The 27,281-nt window shown below is 45.7% G+C and overlaps 1 protein-coding gene across 2 annotated transcripts; it reads right to left on the bottom strand.

The window, feature by feature from the left end:
* Positions 1 to 540: 540 nt before the first annotated feature.
* On the bottom strand, positions 541 to 27,267 carry NSDHL (NAD(P) dependent steroid dehydrogenase-like). Of its 2 annotated transcripts, XM_008275015.4 has the most exons (9): positions 27,072 to 27,267; positions 26,571 to 26,671; positions 18,499 to 18,610; positions 13,136 to 13,294; positions 7,531 to 7,677; positions 5,737 to 5,865; positions 3,401 to 3,543; positions 1,869 to 1,971; positions 541 to 1,211 (listed from the first exon to the last, which is right to left on the bottom strand). In XM_008275015.4, exons 3-9 carry the CDS (start codon positions 18,568 to 18,570, stop codon positions 879 to 881), a joined length of 1,086 nt encoding a protein of 361 aa, XP_008273237.1. In that variant the 5' UTR covers positions 18,571 to 18,610; positions 26,571 to 26,671; positions 27,072 to 27,267; the 3' UTR covers positions 541 to 878. The 2 variants fall into 2 exon arrangements, with proteins under 2 accessions (XP_008273237.1, XP_008273238.1); XM_008275016.4 differs by lacking the exon at positions 26,571 to 26,671 and having other exon boundaries at positions 27,072 to 27,210.
* Between the last annotated feature and the right edge of the window lie 14 nt (positions 27,268 to 27,281).

The following is a 27,281-nucleotide window of genomic DNA, read 5'->3' as shown; positions in this document are numbered from 1 at the left end:
GAATTAGAGAAGGCTGGACTACTACATGTCCTTTGGAAATTGGCTAGAAGGAGTCTATGCACGTGAGAGCAGGAAGTAGCCCTTTCAGTATCCAAAACCCCAAGGAGATAAAGGTGGCTCTCTCCTCTCTGGTCACTGCCAATCAGCCCCAGTTCCCACATTAAGATAAGAACTGAAAAGTTAACATAGCATGTCACTGGGCCACTTCACTATGTTGTCACTAGAAATGACAACAGGACCCTGTTCATAAAGAGAAGTACAGATGGACACACCAATAGGAAAGGTTGTAAGGAAGTGAACAACCAGCAATGCTTTTCTCCCAGGAATCCCCATCCCCAGGGATTAGGAGGGTCACACTTAAGCTTGTGTTTTTTCTTTCTTAAATATTTTGCTCTAAACTCTGTCAAATGCAATGTATATCTGAAGTCTCACCCAGGTGTTTACAACTTCTGCTTTTCTTCTAGTAGTTCCTTGCATAGTCTAGCAGTTTCTAAGCTAGTATTGGTTTGCATGGGAACAAATTTGGTTACCCACCCTAAATCAGTAGATGGGTTCTTTATTCCTTTTAACTGCCTTGACTATGTAAAATGACACTGGAATGAAATGGGTGACTTCCAAGGTGTTCTCTGTGATAGGAAATTCAGGAGAGAAACAGAGAGCGAGAACAAAACAGTAGAATATGAAGCTGCCTGCTTAAGAAATGTAAGTCCAGTCCTATGAAGGAAGGAATATCTGTTGTTTTTGCCACCCTCAAAGTCATACAAGGGGCAGGTGTGCTTTCATCTAACCATCAGGAAGAGTCATACACTCAGAAAAGCTAATTTGAAAGCTGTTAGTTCATTGGCCCACAGGGGAGACAGTTACTGGTCCCAGGTCCCTCACTTGACTCTCCGTAGGTGGTGGAAGCTCTGCACAGTCTTCTCCACAGCGTCGTCCATGGTGACCAGGGGCCGATAGCCCATGGCCTTTTTGGCTTTTTCACAGCTGTAGTAGTGGAATGTGCCAGCCAGTGCGACCCGCATTGGTGTGAATGTGGGCTGCAGCTGGATGACAGGACTGACGATCATCACCAGCAGGGACAGTAGGAGGGCCAGGTAGTAGGCCACCCAGTAGGGGATGTGGTACTTGGGGGCCTCATAATTGAGGCCTGTCAGGATGCGGGACAGGAACATCCAGAAAGGGATGGGTTCATCATTGGTAATGTGAAAGGCCTGGTAAGAGAACAAAATGTTAGAAATACCTCATAAGCTTGGTGTGTGTGGGGGGGGTGCTGCTGAGCAGGCCACACTTGAAACTTGGAGCTCAGCCCCAAGCAGCTGGCACAGCACAGAACTCATATTTTGGGAAAGCACTGGCTATTCCATTCCCCTCATCTACCGCTCCAGCTCTTCTGTAGGGTGGCCCCAGAATGAGGCATACATTCAGCCCATGCAGACTGTATCCTCATGTGCTCAATTGTCACAGCATTTCATGGGGAGTGGTCTTAGCTTTGGTAAGTAGGCCACATTATGGGCAGAGAGGGAAGGCAATGAAAGTTGTTTCTGTGGGCCAGGGTTTTTTAAGTGAAGCTTAGACTGCACTCAGGCAGCTATATTTGTTAATTTACTAATTGATAATTATGGTAAAACTAATCTTATCTTGGATGCAACAGATGGGTGGGGAGAATAAAAGATAACCAAGCTCATCAGCTTCCAGATTTTGGCTACCCTGAGTGATATGATTCTTTCATTGATATATGTTCCCCCCGAGAGGGCATAAAGTGGATCTACCATGACACCAGATCACAGGGCAAAAGCAAATCCCATGGCAAGGAGAAGAAACAGGAAGAAAGGCAAACATGTAGGGGCTGGATGAGGCAGGCACTTTACCTTCCCACCAAGGGCTTCATCTTTGGAGAGGTGTTCTGCAGCCAGGATGTGTCCATGGACCACGTTCTCAACGAAGGTGAAGTCCACCAAGTTCTTCCCATTCCTGCACAAGAAATGGTTCAGTCCATGCTATGAGACCCTGTACATGGGGCCAAAAATCTTGGTATTTGAGAGACTATGCCCTGCATGAAAGTTAGTATTTGCTTTGGCAATGCCAGCCCCTGGCATACCTGGATGCCCACAACAGCTAAAAACGTGCAGGCACTGTAACTCCTGGGACATTCAGGGGTAGTGGAATATTTAAGGATCAATCAGTGAATCTGGAATCTTGGTGCCCTGCCCACCTCATTTGAGTGTGGCCAACACTGGTGCTGTTTGCTCCAGCTACAATCTGGGTAGCAGCTCTTCAACCTCTTCCCAAGATACGCTTGGTCAGTCTTGCTTTGGTCTTATGTTTTTTTTTAAACCTGTCTCTTTATAATCTCTCAAAGCGAGAAATCAGGGCAGCAGTGAGGCTTAATAAGACATTGGGAAGTGGCGGAAAGCACAGGGATGAGAGGGGGAAAGGGAGGAGGGAGAAGAAAGAAGCGAAGAAAGAGAAGATATATTTGGGAGACAGCCACACTCTGCTGTCTCCTGTGGAGGTCCTACCATCTGCATGTTCCTGGAGGAGTAAGGTAATGCTCTGGACCAATCACTTCTCCTCTGAGCCTCAGTCTCCTCAGTTTCCAAACAAGAACACATATATTTTCCCAGCCTACCTGACAGGAGGCAGTGTAGTGGACGGTGTCCTGCCAAAACTCATGTTCCTTTGGAACTACTGAGTGTGACCTTATTTGGAAACAGGATCTTTGCAGATGTAATTAAGTTGGAGTGCTACTGCAGTGGGTTAGGCCCTTAATGCAACATGACTGGTACCCTTATATGAAAAGGGAAATCTGAACACAGTTTGTGAAACTGGAGGCAGAGATAGGAGCAATACATCAATAAGTAAGGAATGCACAGGATTTCTGGCAACACCAGAGGCATGGAACAGATTCTTCCTCAGAGCCTAGAAGAAACTAACCCTGCCAATACCTTGATTTTAGACTTCCAGCCTCCAGAACTTTTGTTGTTTCAGGCACTAAGTTTGTGGTAATTTGTTGTATTCCTCAGACCCCTATTCATATGTTATAATCCTAACTCCTATTATGTTGGAATTGAGAAGTGCGGCTTTTAGGTGGTAAGCAGGTGATTCATGAGCTCCTGAATGAGATTAGGACACATCCAGGTACCATCTAAAAGGAATGGGCCCTCACTAGACACCAAATCCACGGGTATTGGGATCCAGAACTGCAAGCAATACATTTCTGTTGTTTGTAAGTGACCCAGTCTCAGGTATTCCATTCTAGTAGCCTCAACATATAAGACAAGTCATGTAAGAAATGAGGGAAAAAGCTGCCTGGCTACTGACAAAGTGCTCTGCGAATATGAGAGATCCTGTTCTGCAGCCATCAGGAAGAGTGGAGAAGAGCAGCTGGGGGCCTACTCACCCAATCATAAATTTCATCTTGCCATTCCTGGCTGCCTCAATGAGGATGGGGACCAACTGTGGGTCCCTGGGTCCAAAAATGCCATGAGGGCGGATGGCTGTGGTTAAGAAATTCTTCTCAGGATCATTGGCACTCAGGACTGCCTGAAGGAGAACAAGAGAAAGAGTGTGTCCAATGCAAACTCACAGGTCTGAGCCATGACATATGGGCCCCTCCACTAGGAGACAGAGAGGTGACATGCTCTGTTGGTATGCAGGTCATCGAGCAGCACTCTGCCCTGGGCTGACAACTCACATCAGGCACCAGTATAATTCTGAGTTACCTCTCTATCCCAGTCACCCTCCAAAATCTGAAAATACAGGAGAGATAGCTAGGTAAAAATCAGGAGGCTCAAGTCGGAAGGCTAGGGTTTGGGTTCAAAAGCTAAAATACATAAATGCAACCAAAAGATGTGCCTTGGCAGAAGTTTGTGGAAAAGACCCAAGGGTTGTAGTTAGTGAGCTAGCCATGGACCTCCGATGGGGCTGCCATCACAAGCTATGGGCATGGCAGAACTCAAAATCTCAAAGTACAGCCACAAGCCACACAATGACATTTCAGTCAACAGCAGACCATGAACAACAGTGGTTCCATACAGAAAATCACCTATTGATATTGTACTTGTCTTAGTTTGTTTATGTGTCCTCTATGATGTTTGCACAATGAAAAAATCATCAAGAATGCATTTTTCAGAACATGTCCTGGTTGTTAAGTGACACATGACTTTATTGAAAAACATGTTTTGTCTCAAAAGTAAACAAAACAAAACAAAACAAAACAAAAAAACCTTCCTGAAGGATTTGTTACATCATTGCTAAAAACAAGAATCATAAATCATAATAGTACTTAACCTAACAGGGCTGTATACTGGCTAAACAAGATGATCCATGGCAATCGCTTCAGTATATGTACATGTATAGTTACTGTTTTATTGCATGACCTAAGATTTCCACTCCAGGGTGGCAAAATGTTTATGCATGTTTTGGTTCTAGCAATTTTAAACTATTGGTTGATTCCTAGATTAGTAACCCCTTTGGTTTATTATCAATATGAAGACTTTAAACCCAATAGCAGGTGTCAATCTTGGCTGAAAGGTGACTATCAGTGAGCCATTGGTGGAGTCCACAGTCATCTATAGACTTTGTTGATTTCCAGTTGTGCACTCAAAAAAGTCATTGCAAGTGAGTTACCTATAGTCTGAGTCTCAGCTACCACATGGAACTTCTGGGTCTAGATGGGCTTCATCCCAATGCAGGGGTCCCAGGTACCTTGGATGAGAGTACACAGGGTCTCAAGCATGACTGAACTTCTTACAGGGCCCAGAGAAAGCTTTACTGCTCCGTGGATCTAGTCTGAGCAGGTGAGAGCTCCAAGGAGCAAGATGGACTATCCAGAAGACAGAACTCCAGCTGGCCAAAGGTCAGACCTCCACTCCCTGGTTTTCAGAGGCCCTCATGTCCTGTTGACCAGTTCTGCTGGGACTTTCTGAGCTGAAGGCATAACCAACGGTGCAGAGGCAGCTGCCTGTTAGGCAGCCAGTTCAGTGCTAAGCTCCAGTTCACTGTGTCTTGGCTTCAAAAGGATGCCTCAGTGGGTAGAGCATGCTGAAAATACCTGGGAGAGGAAAACTCACAGCAGCCAGGTAAGGCAAAATGTCTGCAGTTCAGGACAACCTCAGAGTATCAACATCCTGCACCTGGAGCCAGCAGCTGTCAGGGTCACTGGAGCCCTGGCAGCCTGAAGGCGTAGTGGCTACTGCTCCACCCAGACTGCTGCTGAATCCAACCAGCCAAAACTCAGGTGCCTCTTGAGGATGCTGGTTTGCCAAGTGGAAAAGTACTTTTACTTAAAAAAGCCAGATCTTTCTGTTGTTTATTTTTTAAAAACGGAGAAGGCAAGAGTGCTATTAGAAAGGTATGTTCAGCCAGAGCTGTGCCTGCACACTGGGGATCATCACAAATTGCCCCTGCTTTCTGATGCCCACAGCCAGCAAGCAAGGGTGTATGGCAGGGTGGGGCGGGGCTGGATGCCTAGGCTTTGGAGACAAACTGTGTGGTTCAGCTACCTACTAAGTTCTGCATGGCCTCAGGGAGGTTCTGGATCTCTCCGTGCACCAATGTCCTCAATTTATAATCTAGTGACCCTAGCAGTACCCATGAAGTTTAAACAAGGTAGTTCTTGAAAAATACTCAGAACAGTGTCTGGTTTCATTAAGCTATTATGTTCTTACAAATATTTTTCTTCACAATATACAACCGTTAGATGGCTACCCAATCAATTAGCTGTAAGGTACGTACTCTCTCTTGTAAGATCTTAGTCTCTGTGTAGTAGTCAATGGGTTTCATGGCATAAGGGAGGTCTTCCGTTCCATTCTTGATGTCACTGCCCTCAAAGACGACACTGGCACTGCTGGTTAAAATGAGTTTCTGGAGGGAGAAGATTTTTTAAAAGATAACAGTCAGGAATTATCACTTTCAAACTGACCAACAGCTGCCTATGAAAGAGAATGAAATGGCATCTCTTCAGTAGCCTCATACAAGGCACTGTACAAACTGCTTGGTGCCATGCCTTTACTGTTTAGCCTTCTTAAAATAATCCAAAGATCACCATCTTTTGTAGTTATGGGGATTCCAGATGCATTATGGTCACACATTATAAAACAGTGGCTTTCACAGTTTTTCTGGTTTGTTTCTTTGTTTTTGAAATCTCATCACATCTTAGGGACAGAAGAGACTATCACGGTATCTCACTATGGGAGTGATTCTCCACGGGGGAAAATAGCCCACAAACTGTGTGTTGGAAAAAGACCACTGATATCAGGGCATTTCTGATACCAGAACAATTCTGATACCAACCTTGCTATGTGAACACCTACATACAACTGCTGAAGAAATTCTGTTCTTATGAGGGTCCCTGGACCCGCAGCCTGTGGTTAAAAGCAGCTCATCCAACAGTGGACACTACTACCTCAAATCATAGAGTTCTTTACTGTATATTCTTGTTGAGCCAGGCCAGCGGTGATGCCAGGGACTGGCTGATCATACAAAGGCAGTGTGTTAGGAGAGGGACATCTTCCCCCATCACCCCACCAGCTCACTACAGGCTTTTCTGCCAACCACAAGGCACCTGTGGCATGTGTCAGTGTGAGGGAGCTGCTGCATTCAGTGACTGATGGCCTGAAAAAGTGCTCCCGAGCCCAGGATTTACAGTAATGCAGCAACTACAACAGGGTGGGTGTTTGTGTGCCCTTAGGTTTGGTTTACCAGAAATTTCTATTGTCTAAAAGTATACGCAACTTATTTTGTTTTGTTTTTAAATACAATCAGGGTCTGGAATATGGCTTGGAAGTTACTCAGTTAAACACAGAGTTACCATATTTAGCAATTTCACTTCTGGTATATACTGTCCAAAAAATGAAAAGTGGGGACTGACACAGATATTTGGACAACGAAGTTCATAGCAGCAAGATTCACAATAGCAAAAAGTAAAAACAGCACAAATACACATCAACAGATAACGTAAACAAAATGTGGTCCATCTGCACAGTGGAATATTATTCAGCCTTAAAAAGGAAGGAAATTCTGAAACATGCTGCAACATGGTTGAATCTTGAAGATGCCATGCTGAGTGACATGAGTCAGTCACAAAAGGAGGTCCCTAGAGCAGTGAAATCCATAGAGATAGAAAGTAGAAAGGTGGGGGCCAGAGGCTGGGGGGAGGTTGTTTACGGGGCATAGAGTTTCAGTTTGGGATGAAGAAAAAGTTTTGGAGATGGGTGCACAACAATGTGAGTGGTTTAGTGTCAGTGAACTGAACACTAAAAATGGGCAAATTGGTAAATTTTATGTTCTATACATTTTATCATAGTAACAAATACAAGCAATGTCTGAATTCTGCAGCTTCTTCATCAAAGACTGATAAGCCTTAGGGGCCTCACGTGATCTATTTGTACACAGACTAGGATAACTCCAAGTGGCCTCGGTAAGTGGCCTTTCAAGACATCAGTGACTTAGAGGGCTCTAAGAAGCGACCCTGGCAAGGCCCCAACCATCACATGTTCCTGACAGCACTCACTCCAGTTTTCTCCTTACCTGAACCCCAGCTTCTTTGCAAGTTTCAATGACATTCTTGGTGCCAAGGTAATTCACCCTATAAAAGAGTTCCTTGTTGTTACTGGATGGTGGGGGTGAAGCGCAGTGGAAAACTGTGTTTACGCCTTTCAGAGCTGGGTACAGGTCCTGGAAAAGCAAACAAAGACAAAATAATCACTCCTGCTTTGGACAGGTCACCAGTCTTCTCACATTCTCACTCTCTTACAATCTGTGACTTTGTAGGCCTTCTTGCCTTTTTATAATTCTGCAATTGACACAGGAAAACATTCTTGCAAAAGACTCAAACAATACGGAAGGAAATGGGCTAGAAACCAAGTTGGTCCTTTAATTACTCCCTCCCCTTTAATAAGTTGCCAATAAAATAGGGGTTTGGGGCCTGAGAAAACTGTGGGACCCAGACAGAGGCCGTATCTCTCTGGGTGTTTGGGATACCTGGGGGGAAGGGTGCACGAAACTCTCCAGGAAGGAGAGCTTACAGATAGAAGTTATGAATCATGTGACCCAAGTCCTAACCATTAAAGATGATGGAACTACCACTGCACAGCTGCATTCCTTCCTGTGAAACTAGATATGACGCAACAACCTGAAAGAGATTTTAAAATAGGCATGTGTAATTTACTGCGAAAAGGAACCACAGCTCCTGTCAAAAATGCTGACTGCAGATCTGTGGCAGGAAATATAAGATGAAGCAGGAACACCTTGTCATACCAGAAGTAAGGAAGCTCACCAAGACACGGTGGTCACATTCGAATGAGTCATAAAGAAGCCCCCACTGGCCAAAGAGGGGATGATTTGATCACCAGTAAGAATAAGGACTTTTTTTTTCCTGAAACTGGTCAGCAGACAAATAATCAAATATGAAATCTACATATAGTACAAAGATTTGAGCTGCTAAATGAAGAGAGAATGATAGCATCTTACCATTTTGCCAAACCTTAATTCAATAACAGGATTTAGGTATGATTCATGATTGTCACCGAAAGATAGACAACTGTGACTTATTTGCCTAGATTCATCAACTGATGCTCTGCCAGTTTCCTTTCTCTCTATACATACACACATGATTCTGTTAGGAAACCACTTTGCCTCTAAACTCTTTACTAGGTATCTCCTAAGAACAAAGACATTCTCATGAATAACCAGAAAGCAATGTTCACACTCAGAAAATTCGAAAAGATATGACACTCTCATCCAATAATTACTGCATATTCAAATTTCCTCAGTTGTCCAGATTATATCCTTTATAACCACTTTAATTTTTTAAATTTTCTGTATTTTGAGAGGCATACATGAGGGAGGGAAGGGAAGGGGGAGAAGAAGGGAGGGGGAAGGAAGGGAGAGAGAGAGACAGACACTCTCTGTCTACTGGTTCACTCCGCAAATGCCTGCAATAGCCAGGATTGAACCACTTTGAAGCCAGAAACCTGGAACTCGTTCTGAGTCTCCTATGTGGGTTGCAGGGGCTCAAGTACTTTAGCCATCACCACTGCCTCCCAGGGTAACCATTACCAGGAAGTTGGATTGGAAACAGAGCCAGATCTCAAACCAGGCACTCCAATATGAGATCTTAACTAGCATCTTAAACTGCCAAATACCTGCACCTAGTTGTTTCTATCTTTGGGTCTAGGATCCAATCATGGATTATACAAGGGTAGTTCAAAACATTTGTGGAAAAATGCAACTAAAAGTTTAGTTTACTTTGGTACAAAACATTGACATCCATGCATATGAGGGACCTTCAAAAAGTTTATGGAAAATGCATATTATAAAAAACAAACAGGTGGGACTGGCGCTGTGGCGCAACGGGTTAAAGCCCTGGCCTGCAGCACCGGCATCGCTGGTTCAAGTCCTGGCTGCTCCACTTCCAATCCAGCTCCCTGCTAATGCACCTGAGAAAGCGGTAAAAGATGGTCCAAGTCCTTGGGCCCCTGCACCCACGTGGGAGACATAGAAGAGGCTCCTAGCTCCTGGCTTTGGATCAGCCCAGCTCTGGCCATTGTGGCCAACTGGGGAGTGAACCAGCAGATGGAGGACCTCTCTTTCTCTCTGGCTCTACCTCTCTCTGTAACTCTGTCTTTCAAATAAATAAAAAATAAATCTTAAAAAAATATTGAAGAAAAACCAAAAGAAACAGGCATGGATTTTAACATTTTTTGCATCAAAATAAACTTGTCTTTTCATTTTCCAAAAACTTTTTAAAAAAGATTTTACTTATTTGAGAGGTAGAGTTACAGATAGAGAGGAGAGACAGAGAAAAAGGTCACTATCCACTGGTTCACTCCCCAAGTGGCCCCACAGGGTAGAGCTGGGCCAATCCAAATCCAGGAGCCAGAAGCTTCCTCCAGGTCTCCCACACAGGCCATCTTCTACTGTTTACCCAGACCATAGCAGAGAGCTGGATCCGAAGTGGAACAGCTGGGATTTGAACCAGCGCCCATATGGGATGCTGGCACCACAGGTCTTTAGTCTACTACACCACAGTGCTGGCCCATCCAAAAACTCTTTGAAGTATCTTCATATTCAGTCCTCATATCTCTTCCATCTCATTTTTTTTAAAAAATATTTTATTTACTTGAGAGGTAGAGAAAGTGCTCCCATCACTCTCCAAATGCCTGCAACGGCTGGGCAAAGCCAGGAGCTGGGAAGTCAACCCAGGTCTCTCCTGTGGTTGGTAGGGACCCAAGTACTTGAGTTATCACTGCTGCTTTCCCAGGGCACACATCAGCAGGAAGCTGACTTGGGAACAGAGCTAGGGCTCGAGCTAGGTGCTCTGATATGGGGTACAGGCATCTTAACCACTAGGCCAAATGCCTGCCCCTTCTTGTCTTTTATTCTGGAACAATTCTCTGTGTTTTCTTTTTTGTCTTTTGTAACAGTGCCATTTCATTTTTTCAGGAAGTCAGGTTTACAGACTGCCCCTCAATATTTAGATTTGCCTATTTCCTCACAATTATATTCAGGCTGAATAGTTTTGGCAAGAATACCATATCACTGATTTTCTATCCTTCTGAGAGCATTATTTCAGGAGGCCCAAGTTTGTCCTACTGTTGGTGACATTAAATTGGACCATTTGGGAAAGGTGATGGTTGCCAGATTATGGCCATGGAAAATGTTGCTTTTATCTTTTGCAATCAACAGGAAATTCTACCAACTAATTCAAGCATTTATTGATGGACCTTGCCTGGAATGCTTATCAATGTACAGGTTGCATAATGGTGACATTCTAATACTAGATGTCTTTTACATTTATAAAAGATAGCATTCCTCTATAAGGTAGAACTTTCCCTTCCCCTATCCCAACTTTTCAGTATTTCTATGGAAGTATGAATTTTTAAAATTAAATTTAATATACTCCACTAGTATTATCCTTTGTTGAGGCTCAGAATGTCCCACATTTGATCAGTGCAGGCCCTTCAGGTTGGCTTCTCTGTTCTTTTGACCCACCCTCATTAATTTTGCCCTAAGAGGCATTGCCGTGAACACACTGCTGTGGAGGTGTTCTGTAGCCATAGTTAGTGTCTACAGTCAGCTGCCTTCAGGAAAGAGAGATGATGGTGGATAGTCTAAAGTGGGCTGTGTGCATTCAAGTGGAAGCCTTGACAGCAAAACTGAGGTTCCTGTAGGAAGACAAAATTCTAACCCAGGCCTGTACTGTCAACTCCTGCCTGAGTTTTCCACCTCTCTACAAACTTCAGACTTGCCCAGCCAGCTCCCACAGTCCCATAAAAACAATTTCTTGAATTAAATCTTAGCCCCTGTCTCAATCTCTCTTCTGCTTTCTCTCTCTCCCTCTATACGCCTACCTCTCACCTTGCTGCTTATTACTCTGGAGGACCCTGAGTGATACACACAGTAAGAAGTAAAAGGGGTAAAGACGGTCAAGGCTATGCATAAGAACAAGGGGACCATGGAACCAAAGGCACTGATAACATGAAGGGGTGAGTGATAGGGAATCTGCTAAATGTCTGTGTGGAGTCAAAGAATTGGTGCATAGACTATTGGAAGGCTTGAGCTGGAAGGAAAGGAAGTGGTGCTCAGAGTGGAGGGCCTGCAACTCAGAGGAAGCACAAGTCATATTTTACTGGTAAAGACAATGTTTGGTCGAGGGAACAACAAGGAGTGAGAAGAGGGCAAGTAAAGGAGAAGTCAACTGGTTAGTTAGTAAGGTCATCTACATGAATACTGAATTCACCAACAATTGTGCCTCAAGTGTTGTTTACAAAGCTGATGTCAGCCAGGAGCTCAAATCACTAAGCAATGAAGTAGAGCAACCTGGTTCAGGTGGCTGTGGATGGCCACCACAAGAAAGGCTGGCAAGGTTAGTATGGTCTGATGGTATCTGCCTTCAAAGTTTGAAGGCACTTAAGACAGAGTGAAGGAGAACAATCTGGAAGTGACAGTGATGATCAAGGAAGGCTTCTTCCCTATCTTCAGGGTCTGAGGTGTGAGCAGTGTGGGAGAGAAAATATTCATGACTTTGCAGGGGAAGCAATGCCCTAACAATTCAAAAACAACTATGTGGCAAATGACACCAAAGCCAGAAATAAGAGCCAAACAACAGGTTGGGGGAAGTCATCTGCAATATGTGCAACATGCCAAGAATTTGCACACCAAATAAATCAATAAGGAAAACAAAGTAACCCCAAAGAAAAACAGGCCAAGGTCACAAAAGGAGGAAACATGAATGCTGATCAACAATGGACACAGTGGCCAACCACCTGATCAACAGGGGACATATGACTCTGAACATCACCCAGGTACCATTTCATACTCTTCGGAATGGCAACACCAAACAGCCTAATTATGCCCAGGGTTGGCAAGGAAGTAGGACAAAGGGGATTCTGTCCCACTGCTAACATGCGTAAAATTCCAACCTCTAATAAAATTCCAAATATTAACACCCTTACAACATGGATGACACTTGCAAATAGTATGTTAAGTGAAAGAAGTCAGATACAATGAATGACCTATTATATGATTCTATTGCTATAAAATGTCACCAACAGGCAAATACATAGAGACAGAAAAGTGGTTTCCATAGCCTGGGGGAAGGGGGAGAAGGAATGGGTATAGGATTTCCTTTTGGGGTGATGAAAACGCTCTGGAATTAAATAGTGTAGAATGGCCGCACAGCTTTGTGGCTACACTAAAAGCCACTGAACTGCATATTTTAAAAATATAAAATTTATGGCACATGAATTATATCTCAATTTAAAAAAATAAATGCCTTGTGGCCTAGCCCTCATCTTTTTGGGTAAATACCCTGAAGAAGCAGTTGGCACACTGCAACCCATGAAAACTGTTTGTTAAAACTTCTTTGGTAAATTTGATTGGCATACAGCTACATCTGTTTATTTAAGCACTGACCATGGCTGCTTCTATGTTACTGCCGCAAAACTGAGTAGTTGCTTTCTGAGTAGGAATAAGAATGCGGTGGGTGTTCAGCTCTTTCCTATAATGTTAAAAACTTTCAAGATAAGGCATTTTTTTCCAAAGCACAATTTAGCTGGCCTCTGAACACAAGAAGTACCATGGTTTCCCTGCTGGGGTCTGTGGGGATTAAGCAAGGCTGTATGGTCCTTACTTGTTGGTTGCAGAGGTCGCCCAGAAAGAACTGCACCTGGGGATTATCAAACCCTTGGCGGATATCGAATACATTGACAGTGTAGCCCCTTGCCAGCAGCTGCTCCACCATGTGCTGTCCAAGGAATCCAGAGCCTCCGATCACTGTGCATTTCTTGGCCTGCAGAAAGAGAGGGATGGTGGAGAGGATCAGTGAGGTGAGAACTGAAAGTTATGAAGAGCCCAGACTTAACATGATAAGAGCCATCTTATCTGTTTGCTGGAAACTTCCTTAGCCAACTTGGAAGCATTAAAGAATTCCTGTGTTCAGAAACCAGTGTAATCTCCTTTCCTGGGATCAGTGAGGAAGGGAGAGAGACAGCAAACAATACTGGGATAGACTGGTTGGGTTTCATGACAAGATCCATGCTTTTTATTATTTGGCGAAAGGAAACTAAATGACCTAGGATAAAAACTGGAAAGTCTAAAGAAAACACAGAAATGTGGGTGCTGACGCCATGGCATTGTGGGTAAAGCCACTGTCTGCAGTGCCGGCATCCCATATGGGTGCCAGTTCAAACCCCAGCTGCTCCACTTCCAATCCAGCTCCCTGCTGATAGCCTGGGAAAGTAGCAGAAGATGGCCCAAGTCCTTGGTCCCCTGCATCCACATGGGAGATCCAGAAGAAGCTCCTGGCTTTGGATCGGCCTGGCTCCAGCCAGCCATTGTGGTCATTTGGAGAGTGAACCAGTAGATGGATGACCTCTTTCTCTCTCTCCATCTTTCCCTCTCTCTGTAACTCTGCCTTTCAAATCAATAAATAAATCTTAAAAAAAAAAAAACACACAGAAATGTGGTACTTTCTTGCTTCTAGTAACTGATCCTTGGGCACTTCTCTAAGGCAAAAAGTGCCAGCCATTTAAGAGTTTGCACTTAGGAGCCAGTGCTGTGGCATAGTGGGTAAAGCCATCACCTGCAGCGCCGGCATCCCATGTGGATGCCAGTTCGAGACCTGGCTGCTCCACTTCCTGTCCAGCTCTCTGCTGTGGCCTGGGAAAGCAGTGGAAGATGGCCCAGGCCTTTGGGCCCCTGTACTCATGTGGGAGAGCTGGAAGAAGCTCCTGGCTTCGGATTGGCACAGCTCCGGCTGTTGCAGCCAATTGGGGAATGAACCAGTGAATAGAAGACCTCGCTCTCTCTTTGCCTCTCATTCTCTCTGTGTATAACTCTGACTTTCAAGTAAAATAAATAAATCTTTTAAAAAAGTTTGCACCTGGCCGGCGCCGTGGCTCACTAGGCTAATCCTCCGCCTAGCGGCGCCGGCACACCGGGTTCTAGTCCCGGTCGGGGCGCCGGATTCTGTTCCGGTTGCCCCTCTTCCAGGCCAGCTCTCTGCTGTGGCCAGGGAGTGCAGTGGAGGATGGCCCAGGTGCTTGGGCCCTGCACCCCATGGGAGACCAGGAAAAGCACCTGGCTCCTGGCTCCTGCCATCGGATCAGCGCGGTGCGCCGGCCGCAGCGCGCCGGCCGCGGCGGCCATTGGAGGGTGAACCAACGGCAAAGGAAGACCTTTCTCTCTGTCTCTCTCTCTCTCACTGTCCACTCTGCCTGTCAAAAAAAAAAAAAGTTTGCACCTAACATCACAAAGAAGAAATATAGTCTTCTACTCACAGGAGAGCCAGGGCCCTTTCCTCCCTGATCACAGTGGGACTGGGCCATGTGGCTCTGGGTTCACCTACAAACTGCTTCCTGCCTCAGCCTCGCCATCTAACACTGTCTTGATGGGGTCACTTTGCTCCTGATATCAGCTTCTTGCTAATGTGCAACCTTGGAAGTAGCAGGTGATGGCTCAAGTAGCTGGATTCCCTGGACCCACACTGGAGATCCAGACTGAGATCCCAGCTCCTGGCTTTGGCCTGTCCAGTCCCAACTGTTGCTGGCATTTGGGGGAGTTAACAAGGGGATGGGAACCCTCTCTGTCTCATTATCTTGCTTTTGTTTTGCTTTGCAGTTAAGTGCCTTTTTCAAAGCATTCTTTTTTTTTTTGACAGGCAGAGTTAGAGAGAGAGAGAGAGAGAGAGAGAGAGAGAAAGGTCTTTTTTTCTGTTGGTTTACCACCCAAATGGCCGCTACGGCCGGCACGCTGCGCCAATCCGAAGCCAGGAGCCAGCTGCTTCCTCCTGGTCTCCCATGTGGGTACAGGGCCCAAGCACTTGGGTCATCTTCCACTGCCTTCCCAAGCCACAGCAGAGAGCTGGACTGGAAGAGGAGCAACCAGGACAGAATCCGGCACTCCAACTGGGACTAGAACCTGGGGTGCTGGTGCCGTAGGCAGAGGATTAGCCAAGTGAGCTGCGGTGCCAGCCAAAGCATTCTTTTAAAAAAATTTTATTTATTTATTTGAGAGGCAGAGTTACAGAGAGGCAGAAGCAGATAGAGAGAGGTCTTCCATCTGCTAGTTCATTCCCCGAATGACCGCTATGGCCGGAGCTGTGCCAATCTGAAGCCAGGAGTCAGGAGCTTCTTCCGGGTCTCTCATGTGGGTGTAGGAGCATAAGGACTTGGGCCATCTTCCACTGCTTTCCCAGGCCACAGCAGAGAGCTGCATTGGAAGTGGAGCAGCTGGGTCTTGAACTGGCACCCATATTCTTTTTTTTTTTAACTTTTATTTAATGAATATAAATTTCCAAAGTACAGCTTATGGATTACAATGGCTTCCCCCCCCATAACGTCCCTCCCACCCGCAACCCTCCCCTTTCCCACTCCCTTTCCCCTTCCATTCACATCAAGATTCATTTTCGATTCTCTTTATATACAGAAGATCAGTTTAGCATACATTAAGTAAAGATTTCAACAGTTTGCTCCCACACAGAGACATAAAGTGAAAAGTACTGTTTGCGTACTAGTTATAGCATTAGATCTCAATGTGGCACCCATATTCTTAGGCAGAATGTATATGTAAGTGAAGACAAAAGTATCCACTTATTTTAGTGGTTTAAATTTTACTTTCTATAAAGCAATCAATGAACAGAAGCATCAGACGACATTACCAGAGTGAAAGGCCTTAAGATGTATTTTTCTTCATTCACCCACAATTCTGAATTCTTAGTTTGAAGAATACAAAAATTTGAAACTAGATGACAATGGCTATTTTTAAAATTTTTTTTTAATTTATTTGACAGAGTTAGACAGTGAGAGAGAGAGACAGAGAGAAAGGTCTTCCTTCCATTGGTTCACTCCCCCTAAATGGACACTACGGCCGGCACTGTGCCGATCCGAAGCCAGGAGCCAGGTGCCTCCTCCTGGTCTCCCATGCGAGTGCAGGGGCCCAAGCACTTGGGCCATCCTCCACTGCCTTCCTGGGCCACAGCAAGAGCTGGACTGGAAGAGGAGCAACTGGGACTAGAACCAGGTGCCCATAAGGGATGTCAGCGCTGCAGGCGGAGGATTAACCAAGTGAGCCACGGCGCTGGCCCCGACAATGGCTATTTGATGTAACCATTGGAATATAGATTTTTGGGGCTGCTGAGTAGCAATAAAATCCTAATTTACACAAATTATGAACCACACTTGCCAAGCAGCTTCAACCACTGAGGAGGTGTTATCTTGAGCTCTATACAAAAAGCAGGGTGATGTGGTGGCCAATGGGCAACTCTTGAGGATCTTTAATTTACTAACATTCCCTACCAATATATTTTGCCTCAGTGTAATTACATTATTGAAGTGTGACCTCCATTAAGAGCAAATCACAACAAACCTTTGCAGATCTACATTAAGAATACCCTGGAGGATAGAGGCTGGCATTGCGGCGCAGCAGGTTAAAGTCATAGCCTGCAGCACTGGCATCCCATATGGGCGCCGGTTGGAGTCCCGGCTGCTCCACTTCTGATCCAGCTCTCTGATAATACACCTGGGAAAGCAGTAGAAGATGCTTGGGACCCTGTACCCACATGGGAGACCCAGAAGCAGTGCCTTACTTCTGGCTTTGGCCTAGCCATTACGACCATTTGGAGAGTGAACCAATGGATGGAAGATCTCTCAATTTCTCTCTCTCTCTCCTTCTTTCTCTAACTTTCAAATAAATAAATAAATAGATAAATAAATCTAAATAAAATATGCTGAAGGGGGCCGGCATTGTGGCGTGGCAGGTTGGGTCACCTCTTGCAATGCAGGCATCCCATATGGGCACTGGTTTGAGTCCCAGCTACTCCACGTCCAATCCAGCTTCTTGCTGGTGCACCTGGGAAGCAACAGAGGATGGCCCAGCTCCCTGGGCCCTGCACCCACATGGGAGAATCTGGATGAAGCTCCTGGCCCCTGGCTTCAGCTTGGCCCAGCCCTAACTGTTGCGGCCATCTGTGGAGTGGACCCATGGATGGCAGATCTCTATGTGTCTCTCCCTCTCTCTGTAATTCTCCATTTCAGATAAATAAAATAAATCTTTGGGGAACAAAAAAAGAACCTCGTGGAGGCCTTACAACAGCTAGACTCAACAATCCCTTCAAGTCCCTCCTGAGATTCATCAACTAGGTCTCATGGGCCTTGTAACTGCCACAGCTGCCATCTGGAATGCTGCCACCCTTCCAGGAAGCATAGTCTAGACTACTGGAGGCCATATGAAAGCAAACCAAAGCACCTAGCTGACAGTTACTGCCAGATGTGTGAGTGAGGTCACCTAGGAACATACACCTCAGGGGTCCCCACATGACAGCAGCTGCATGAGTGAGCCCAGGGGAAAGGAGCTTCCAGTTGGGTTAGGCCAAACTATAAAGCCCTGAGCAAAGAAATGGCTATTCTTTTAAACCACTATTTTCTTTTAAAAAAGATTTATTTTATTTATTTGAAAGGCAGAGTTGGGGGGGGGGAAGGGGGAGGGGAAGAGGGAGAGAGGGAGAGAGAGAAAGGAGGGAGGGAAGGGGGCCTTTCATCTACTGGTTCACTCCCCAAATGGCCTCAACAGCCAGGTCTGGCCCAGGCTGAAATCAGGAGCCTAGAACTTCATCTGGGTCTCCCATGCTGGTGCAGAGGCCCAAGCACCTGGGCCATCCCATGCTGCTTTCCCAGGCACATTAGCAGGAGCTGGATCAGAAGTGGAGCAGCCAGGACTCGAACAGGTGCCTGTGTGGGATGCCAGTGTCACAGGCAGTGGCTTAACCCACTGTGTCAAAACACTGGCCCCTAAACCACTATTTTCTGATGTTTGCTATACAGCAATAAGTAACTGATACATATTAAAGATATTTATCTTATATTAAAAAATTCCCAATACTGATTTAATAAATGTACTAGATACAATTTTTAATTGCCAATGACTTGCTAGTTATGCACACGCTTGACTTTCTTCTTACCTGATTTTGGCTAGGCTTTTTTAAATGTCAGTACTTACTTCAAGAACGTCCTTTGTCAAGTGTGTCTGGGTGTCCAGGTCTTTCAGGGGCTCACCAACTTCTTGATCCATTTTAGCATAAAATATCGTTGTGCTGGCAACTAATTTTTCTCTTGGGAAAAGATATATTTAGAGAGAGACATTAATGTGGTATAAACCAACACATCCTTAGTTGTTCTAGGTGATGCCATTCCCCACTTGAGCAGCACTCAGCTATCCTGCAATGTAGGCTGCTCTCTTAGAAAGGGGCACTTGCTGGGTCTATAACTCACCAGACACTTGGCAAATAACCCAACTTCCCACTCTGCCTCTGATCCACTCCAATATCCTTTGATGCACTGTAGCTTTCCCCACAGTACTCCATTATTCCCACTGCACCACTTACTCTCAATTTTTCTTGTGGTCCTCATTAGATGGTGGCAGGGCACAGGCCTAGAAAACCTACTGTTTGTGAAAGCCTTGTTCAGAGAACATTATTTGGTGAGGAGGCAGCAGGTGTGCTGCTGGCACTGGGGTCTCAAATGCTATGATTGCTCCAGGTTACTCCATATCATGAGTTGTACACTCCTTGCCACTCCTACTGGGTGCCACCAGGTGTCCCTGTCAGGAATGATGTTGAGTTTGTGGGCATATCAAAGGCCAAACTGGCCTTGTGATGGATGTTAGGAGCCTCCATGTCTGATAAGGTCATTTGTGGGGAGCATTTTTCTGAACTCATAATGGAAATTATAAGGAAAATAAATTTCAAAACTTGACTTTTCCCAAGCCTGCAGTTCTATGTCCCATCCTCCCACTCTTTACCTTGCAGTCTCCTTCAAACTGGCAGGGACCCTTTCATCAGTTCACCCCAAACAGATGTGGCTGAGATTTGACTCATCTGGTGCAATGTGTATCAGCACCAAGGTAGCTGAAGAATAAGGATTTTGATGCCTTGCACCGAATCTTATGAACAGAGCATGGGTTCTGCCTGTCTTGCTTGCTGCCATGTCTTGGATATGCAACACAGAGTGGACACTCACACATCTGCTGAACTCAGGGCCATGTTGTATGTATGCATATCCATGCCACACACACTTACAGCCACTTAAGATGTAGGGGCTTTGCCTGGCAAATGGCTTTGTGCTTCGTATGGTGCTGTTACAATCATGAACATCAACTGCTGGCTCCTGTCTCAGTGTCCCCAGACACTCTAGGAAACATGAACAAGCATGAAGGCAGATGGCATTTATGGGTATCAGGTCTTGGCCCCACCATGGCCGTTACTGACCCCTGCTGGCAGGGATCTAAGGACTGTGTGCCTGGTGCCAAGACCATCTCCTCCTGCCCACCAGCTCCGGGGATCTCACAGCATGGCTAACTAGGCTAAGCAAGCCCACACCTGAAGTGTCTGCTCTCTGCTCACTCTCACTGTCTATGAAAAGCATAAACCACAGCACTCTGTAATGCAGTGGACAAGAAATGAATGAACCAGAGGCTGCTGTTAGGATTCAAATCCAGCTTTATTCCTTACCACCAGGGAGCCCTAGGAGAGTTATTCAATAGAACCATCAGTAAAACAAATACCCTCATAAAGTCATTATGAGTATAAAATAAAATTAAATTAAATCAAAAACACAAATGCATGTAAAGCCCTCAACACAGTGCCAAGTACCTGTTAACATCCCATTAAAGGCAGCTATTATTATTATTACATTTTTTACTAGTGGAAGGGACTGCAGGGATCTCCTTTACCTTGCCTCCTGCCTTGTCTGCTGCCAAATCTGTGGAGCAAGGCTGTCTTACCTGCCCAGGAAACAGCTTCTAGGCCCCAAGGCCCAGATGCTAGCTGATGCATCTACAATTAAGCCAGTATGTGCATAGCAGTAGTTTAGGACAGGGGTGTTGAGGAAGTAAGACAGACTGAGATGTGAAAACAAACTTGGGCAGAAAGAACTTCAAATATTCCCCTGTCCACCTCATTTAAGGAACAGCATAGCATACTCCAAAAGGCTTCCCCCAGTTCTTAATCAAAATTACAGGTGAAGAATAGGTTTAATCACTCCCATAGCCTTAAGCTCTGCATGAGAACAAGGGAAGGAATTGACCAAGAGAAGGCTTATTCAGGACACCTGAGGATGACAAAAATCTACCCTAAGTCCCTTTAGTGCCAGTAGGGAGAGTGGCTTTCTCTCTCTCTCTTTTTAAAGATTTATTTTATTTGTTTGAAAGCCTTTTTCTGTTAAGAGCTCCCTTGCATTCACAGGGTGGGAACGCTTTCTGCACCTGGGGCCCGAGTGGCCTGAGCTGGCTCATAGGTCAACACTCAGGGTTCCAGATCCTTTGTTTCCAAATGACTGAGTGAGAAGACTCATCTCTGCACCAGCCAGTAGCATTCTCTGTCAATGAAGGGCATAGGGCTATATAGCAACACCAGGCTGGCCTGCACTTCAACAGGAGAAGACAGTTCTACACTTCTGCAGTGCAGTGAGTGGTGGGTCTCAAAATACTGTCCACATCCTCATTCCTCAGCCCTTTGAATGTGACCTTATTTGGAAAAAGACCTTTGCAGATGTAATGAAGTTAAGGCACCTGAGATGGGGGGAGGATTTTCCTGGTGAGCCCTAAATCCAATGATAAGTGTTCTTTAAGAGACACGCAGAGGAGACACATACCCAGAGGAGAAGGCCAGGTAAAGTCAGGGGCAGAGATTGAGGTGATGTGGTCACAAGCCAAGGAACACTTGGAGGCACTAGTAGCTGGAGGAGACAGGAAGGATTTTCCCCTAGAGCCCCAGGAGACAGCATGGGCCTATTGACACCTTGATTTTTGACTTTCACCCTCCAGAACTGTGAAAGAATCAATTTCTGTGGTTTCTAAGTCAGCCAGTTGTGATTGATCATTTGTTCTGGCAGCCCCACATAGCCTAGCTGCCAGTTCCACATGCCCCCCCCCCCCCCCACTATTAGCAAAAGCCCAATGCTTTAGAGCCTATTCCCTTCCACGTTTGCTAGAGGAGGATGTAGGAGGTAAAAGAATATGTGGTGTCCCTCAATGGAGCTGCACTGCTCCAACAGTGGTAGGCAAACTAGACTCTTGTTGAAACTCTGTCTCAAATTATAGACCAATTTTTAAAACTTCTATAAATTCTATGAATCAGATAAGAACTTTGCACATAGTTTCACTGTTTCTTGTGGTCAAGGTCCTTAGGACTAGCCTAGAGAATTAATTAAATGCCTCTGGCAACTTCTCTCTTCTCCATCCACCCACCTAAATCTACTTTCTGATATACACTCAGGTTAAGAAGACTATCAAGAATAGCTCTGATTGAATAGATATTTCTCCAAAGAAGCTACACCTTACATATAGCCAAGAAGCAAATGAAAAGATGTTCAACGTCATGAAAGAAATGAAAATCAAAACCACAATATGGTACCACAAACTACAGTGCTATAGTTTGGATGTTGAATGTCCCTCCAGAGACCCATATATTAAAGACTTGGCCTGTAGGGTGATGCTATTTGGAAGTAGTGGAACCTTTAGGAGGTGAGGTCGTGCACTTGAATGGTAGTTCTTGCAAGTTGGTTGTTATAAAGGCCAGAGTTTGGGCCTACATACTCTCTGCTTCCTGGATCACCATATGATTCTTACTGTATGCACTCTGCCAGCTGCCATGGGCCCCTCATCAAAGCCAAAGCCTGTACCATGCTGAATAGATGCTAACTCTCCAAAACTGTGAGCTAAGTAAACATTTAAGCTAGCTGCTTCAGGTATTTTGGTACAGTGATGAAAAACTAAGATATATGGTTATTACAAAAACCAGAAAACAGAAAAATACACATGTTGGCAAGGATGTGGAACAACCGAAACCTTCACATACTGTTAAGAGGAATGTAAATGGTACAGCCACCATGGAAAACAGTATGGCAGTTCCTCAAAAAAATTTAATTCAGCATTACCATCTGATCCAGCAATTTCACTTCTGGGTATATTCCACACCCTTACCCTCACCCCCAATTGAAAGCAAGCACTTAAACAGATTTTTGTGCATCCATATTAATAGTAGCTTCATTCACTGTAGCCAAAAAGTGAAAGCAATCCAAGCGTCCATTGATAAGATTATTAGATAGATAAAATGCAGTCCATCCATACAGTGAATATTATTCAACCTTAAAAAAGAAGAACATTCTGACAAGTTACAACATGGATGTTCTTGAAGGATGTTTTAAAAATTTTGTTTTCATTTCATGTGAAAGACAGAAAGAGAAAGAAAGAGAGAGAAAGAGAGAAAGAGAGAAAGAGAGAGAGAGAGAGAGAGAGAGAGAATATCTTCCATCTGTTAGTTCATTCCCCAAATGCCCACAACAGCCAGGGCTAGGCCAGGCTGAAGTCAGGAGCCTTGAATTCAATCCAGATCGCCAATGTGGGTGGCAGAGACCCGAGTACTTGAGCCATCACCTGCTGCTTCCCAGGGTATGCATTAGCAGGAAGCTGGAATCAGCAGCCAGGGGGCTGGTGCTGTGGCACAGTGGGTTAAGCCATCTCCTGTAGTGACAGGGTCCCATATGGGCACTGGTTTGAGTCCTGGCTGTTTCACTTCCACTTCCTGGCTGTTCCATTTCCTCCCTGTTAATGCGCCTGGGAAAGCAGTGGAAGATGGCCCAAGTCCTTGGGCCCCTTTCACCTATGTGGGAGACCTGAAATAAGCTCCTGGCTTCAGCCTGATCCAGTCACAGCTGTTGCAGCCACTTGGGGAGTAAACCAGCAGATAGAAGATCTCTCTCTCTCTCTCTCTCCTTTTCTCTCTGTAACTCTGCCTTTCAAATAAATAAATGAATCACTACAAAAAAAAAAAAAAAAAAAAAAGAATGTAGGCAGGATTCAAACCGAGGCACTGTGATATGGGATCCTAAGTGGTGACTTACTGCTATGCCAAACACCTGCCCTCAATGTTACCCTCTGTGAAACAAGCCAGGCACAGAAGGACAAGCACAGTGATTCCACTCACAGAAGGTCAGAGAGGAGTCACAGTCACAGAATCAATGAATGGTGGATGCTAGGGCCTGGGGGAGGCCGGGGAGTTAGTGCTTAAGGGGGACAGAGTTTCAGTTGGGAAAGATGAAGTTTTCTGGAAATGGATGGCTATACAGCAGTGTGTATGTACTTAAATGCCACTGAACTATACATCTAAAAATAGTTGATGGTACATTTTCTGTTATGTCTATTTGAGCATACCCATGCACAGAAAACTAACTCTGAACTATTGAAAGCCTCCTCAAATCATTTTCCTTTAGCATGGTAGGTCTTACGCTCTGTTAAAAACTAATATGTATATCTACTATATACACTGGGACAAAGTTTTATACCACCTTTTGCTGGTGAAATCCAAGGCCCCTGTTCCACTTTTGGGTGAGGGGAAGAGGCTTGCTGACAAGATCTGATGAACAGAGAAGTGAGAGAGCCCAGTCTCCTTCCTCCTGGGGAAAGTTCCCACCCACTCACTACCAGAGAAAAACGGAAGAGATAGTCTGTCCATTTCAAAGCAGAGAGGGATGAGGGTGTCCTTGCACAGCCTCTTTGTAAAGGAGAAAGGTCATCCATACCCTACTTTCCATGCTGTTCTGTGCTGGAAGCTGGACTGTGGCCATCAAAAGCTCATCATTTTTGGCTGTGTGTGAACAACTCTGGCCTAAGCAAGGATGTGCAAACAGGACTCCAAGCAAGATGCACTTTCCTCCAAACCACCCAAGCTGTAGAGTCTGGCTAGGCAAGGAAAGCAAAGTAGCATTTTTCAGATGTTTTGTTGGGTTCCTGATATGGGGAACTAAGCCTGGGATTCTGAAAGAGGATTCCCCTTTCTCCTGTCAAGCTGCACAAGACTGGGTCTGAGAATCTAGTATAAAGGGTAGGATTTGCCCAATACAGACACAAACTTCATTATGGATACCTTTCTTTCAGAAAACACTGCAAAGCAGGAGTCCTGTAGAAACAAAAGCAAGGCCTCCCATTGAGAATTCACAGATGCGATATGGGGGAGAAAAACACACAGGTTATTATCATTGAGGTCTTAGGTTAGCCCTTACTACGCTGGAGCAATCCAGCTCAACCTCATCCTTTCACACACTTGCCACGTCCCTGTGTTTTGGTCAGTGGTTTGTATGTGCTTGTTTGGTTACTTTAAAAGTCCCTAGCTTTGACTTTGGGGCGGGCCACTTGGAAGCTCATCAGCAGGCCTGTGAGCTTAGCATATGCTGTTCCCTCTGCCTGGAATACCTTCTGGCCCCCTCTTCCTTCATGGCCTAGCTCCACCTTCCTGTCAGTGAAGCCTTCTCGCCCTCCCCAGGAGAGGTGAGCTGCTTCCTCAGCGCCTGCTTGTGCTCTCACCCTAACACTGAGCACACTGCATGATGCTTTTTCTCACTCCCATCTTGGCCCACTAAGGTTGGGGGCCCCTGCCTGGAAGAGAGGAGTGCCTACACTTACGGAGACTCACTGTGCAGGGCAGGAGACAGGGAGACTCACTTATGCAACTCTGTAACTGCTGAGTCAGGTGAGTACCGGAGGCCTTCCAGGAGCTAAAGAGGGTGTAGGCAACCTAGACATTCCATAGCCAGGGGTGGGAAGGGCAAGGTGATGGCACAAGCCAGCATGCTCTGCTAACTGTAACAAAGTGTGTCACATTGAGTGTGATGCAAGATTTGGAGCAAAGTTCAGAACATGCAGTGACCATGTGCCACTGGAAGTGGTAGGCAGGGGTAAGTACTATGATCAGAAAGGTTGTTTTGGCTGCAGTGTGGACAAGGGATTCTAGCTAAGCTGAAGGCTTCAGGCATGCTAGGTAGGGGGCAAATCTGAGAAAAGAACTCACATTGCCTACAGACCTACTAAATGTCAGACCCTTTTATGCAGGAGAACATTATCTCATTAAGATCCAAAAAGCATCCAGTTAGACAGTTCTGATTTCATTCAACAGATGAAAAATTGAGGCTCAGAGAGGTCAAGTGACTCATCGAAGGTCACACAGCCTGGACAGAGCTTGTGTTTGTCCCTTCTACTTTGTTAAATTGCCACCCCACAGACTGACTGGGAAGCATGGTGTGAAACGACATGAAGCTAAAAAGGTTAGCAGGGGCTGAGCTGGGCAGGAGATTCATATGGCCAGCTGAAGGTTCTGAGTTTTACTCTGCAGTTATGAGTAGCCTCTGAAGATTTAAGAGCAGGGGTAGATCCGACTAGAGCTATTCATGGCAGCTTTTAACCTGGGGGTGCAGGGGCCTTCTCATCAGTCATCCAAACTGCCTACAGTGTACTCCATGTCTGATGCAGGCACTGAAGCACCAGCAGTGAACAAAACAATGAAGTGTGCCCTTGGAAAGCCTGCTCTCTAGAGAACGGGCAACAAAGAACGAAGTAAATAAGTACAGAGCGACAAGTACTATGGGGAAGATGTATACTGGGAGTATAGTACTAACCAAGGTGCTTTGAGTAGCCTAAGAAAGCTGAGCAAAGACATGGAAGGGTGAATGATACAAGACCAGCAGGAAGAAGATAAAGTAGGTATAAAAGTTCAACGCAGGAATGTGCCTGGCATTTGAGGCCCAACAAAGAAGCCAGTGTCCTGGGGAGAGAAGGGGACCGCAGTGAGCCAGGGCAGAGGAGGAGAGCAGTTTGGAGGTTGAACCAAGGTTAGCAGACCATGGTGGGAACTCTGGCTCATACTGGCTGGGAGGTGGATGATGAATGCTAGAATTGAGAAAGGAATACAGGTGGAAAAGAGAAAAGAAATGGCATTTAATGGGCAGAACTGATAGAACTTAAGAGACTAGATACAGGGGAGAGGGCAGGGAAAGTTAAACATGAACACAAAGTTTTGAACCCAGTTCACTGCTGTAAAGAGGAAGAGGGCAAAGAGTAGACACTCCTCTTAAGATGTGCTAGGATGCCTCAGGCCTTTTGAAGCCAGAGAAACCTCTGCTCTGTCCTCTGCCTCCCCAGATAACCGCCTCAATGCCGCATGAGTAGGTGCAGCTGAGACCCGTGGAGCTGTCTAAGGAGGGCAGACTCCAGTCCTTTTGCAGTTTCAAGTCAGCCCTTACCATTACTCATGCTCCCCTGGAGATCTTCTTCCACAATTCCCGTGACTTTGCTCACAAGGGTGTCTCGGCCTGGAGTTCTCCTCCCTGACTGCCTTGAGAGTCTGTGTCAAAAAGAGTGTATTTTGAGACAAGCATGAGGAGGAACCTCCTTCACGTCGTTCAACACCCATTGTCAAGGTCTCCGACTCACTGTACCGGGCTGCTCCTGGAACCTGCTGTATTCTCTCAAACAACCAGTCTACGTGCCAGATGTCAAACCCTCTGCGACGACACTCAGCACGCCCCTTCCCCTGTCAGGGTCTCAGCTATCCTGTGAGTAAGTACAGTCCCAGCTCCCACACGAAGGTCCTGGGATCTTCCTGATGCCCTTGTTCCTAACTCAGTCTTAGGCCAGACCAGAAAACCACTGCCACTCAGACCGCCCCGCCTAGTCCTTCGCTCGCCCGCCCTGCCCTGTCGCCGATACAAAGCGGCTTCCGAAGCCTACGTGGCGACTCTTACCCTTCGGTCCGTAAATGTCCCCCGGTTGATCTCAGCTAGCCCGCCGCCGACAAGGACCGAGCTCCAGCCTAGGAAGGCCACCCTTTTTTCCCCGCCTGTGTGAGCTGAGAATCAGCCGAGCTCCTTCTACCTAGCGGATTGGCCGGGCCTAGAGTCGGCTCAGCCAGTCGGAGCTCTCAGCGTGATGTTGTCCAATGAGAGCAGGTCTCA

This window comes from Oryctolagus cuniculus, chromosome X (genome assembly GCF_964237555.1).
Source record: "Oryctolagus cuniculus chromosome X, mOryCun1.1, whole genome shotgun sequence".
In the NCBI taxonomy this organism is placed as follows: domain Eukaryota; kingdom Metazoa; phylum Chordata; class Mammalia; order Lagomorpha; family Leporidae; genus Oryctolagus; species Oryctolagus cuniculus.
The sequence above is the reverse complement of the archived record's forward strand: the minus strand, read 5'-3'. Positions and strand labels throughout refer to the sequence as shown.

What these genes read in the sequence shown, in the direction of transcription:
- NSDHL (XM_008275015.4), bottom strand. Translation starts at nt 18,570, where the DNA reads ATGGATCAAGAAGTTGGTGAGCCCCTGAAAGACCTGGACACCCAGACA. An exon ending in GCGACCTCTGCAACCAACAA is followed by an intron (nt 7,678 to 13,135) that starts GTAAGGACCATA and finishes TTGCTTTTCCAG; the next exon opens with GACCTGTACCCAGCTCTGAA. An exon ending in AAGATGAAATTTATGATTGG is followed by an intron (nt 1,972 to 3,400) that starts GTGAGTAGGCCC and finishes TTTCTTGTGCAG; the next exon opens with GAATGGGAAGAACTTGGTGG.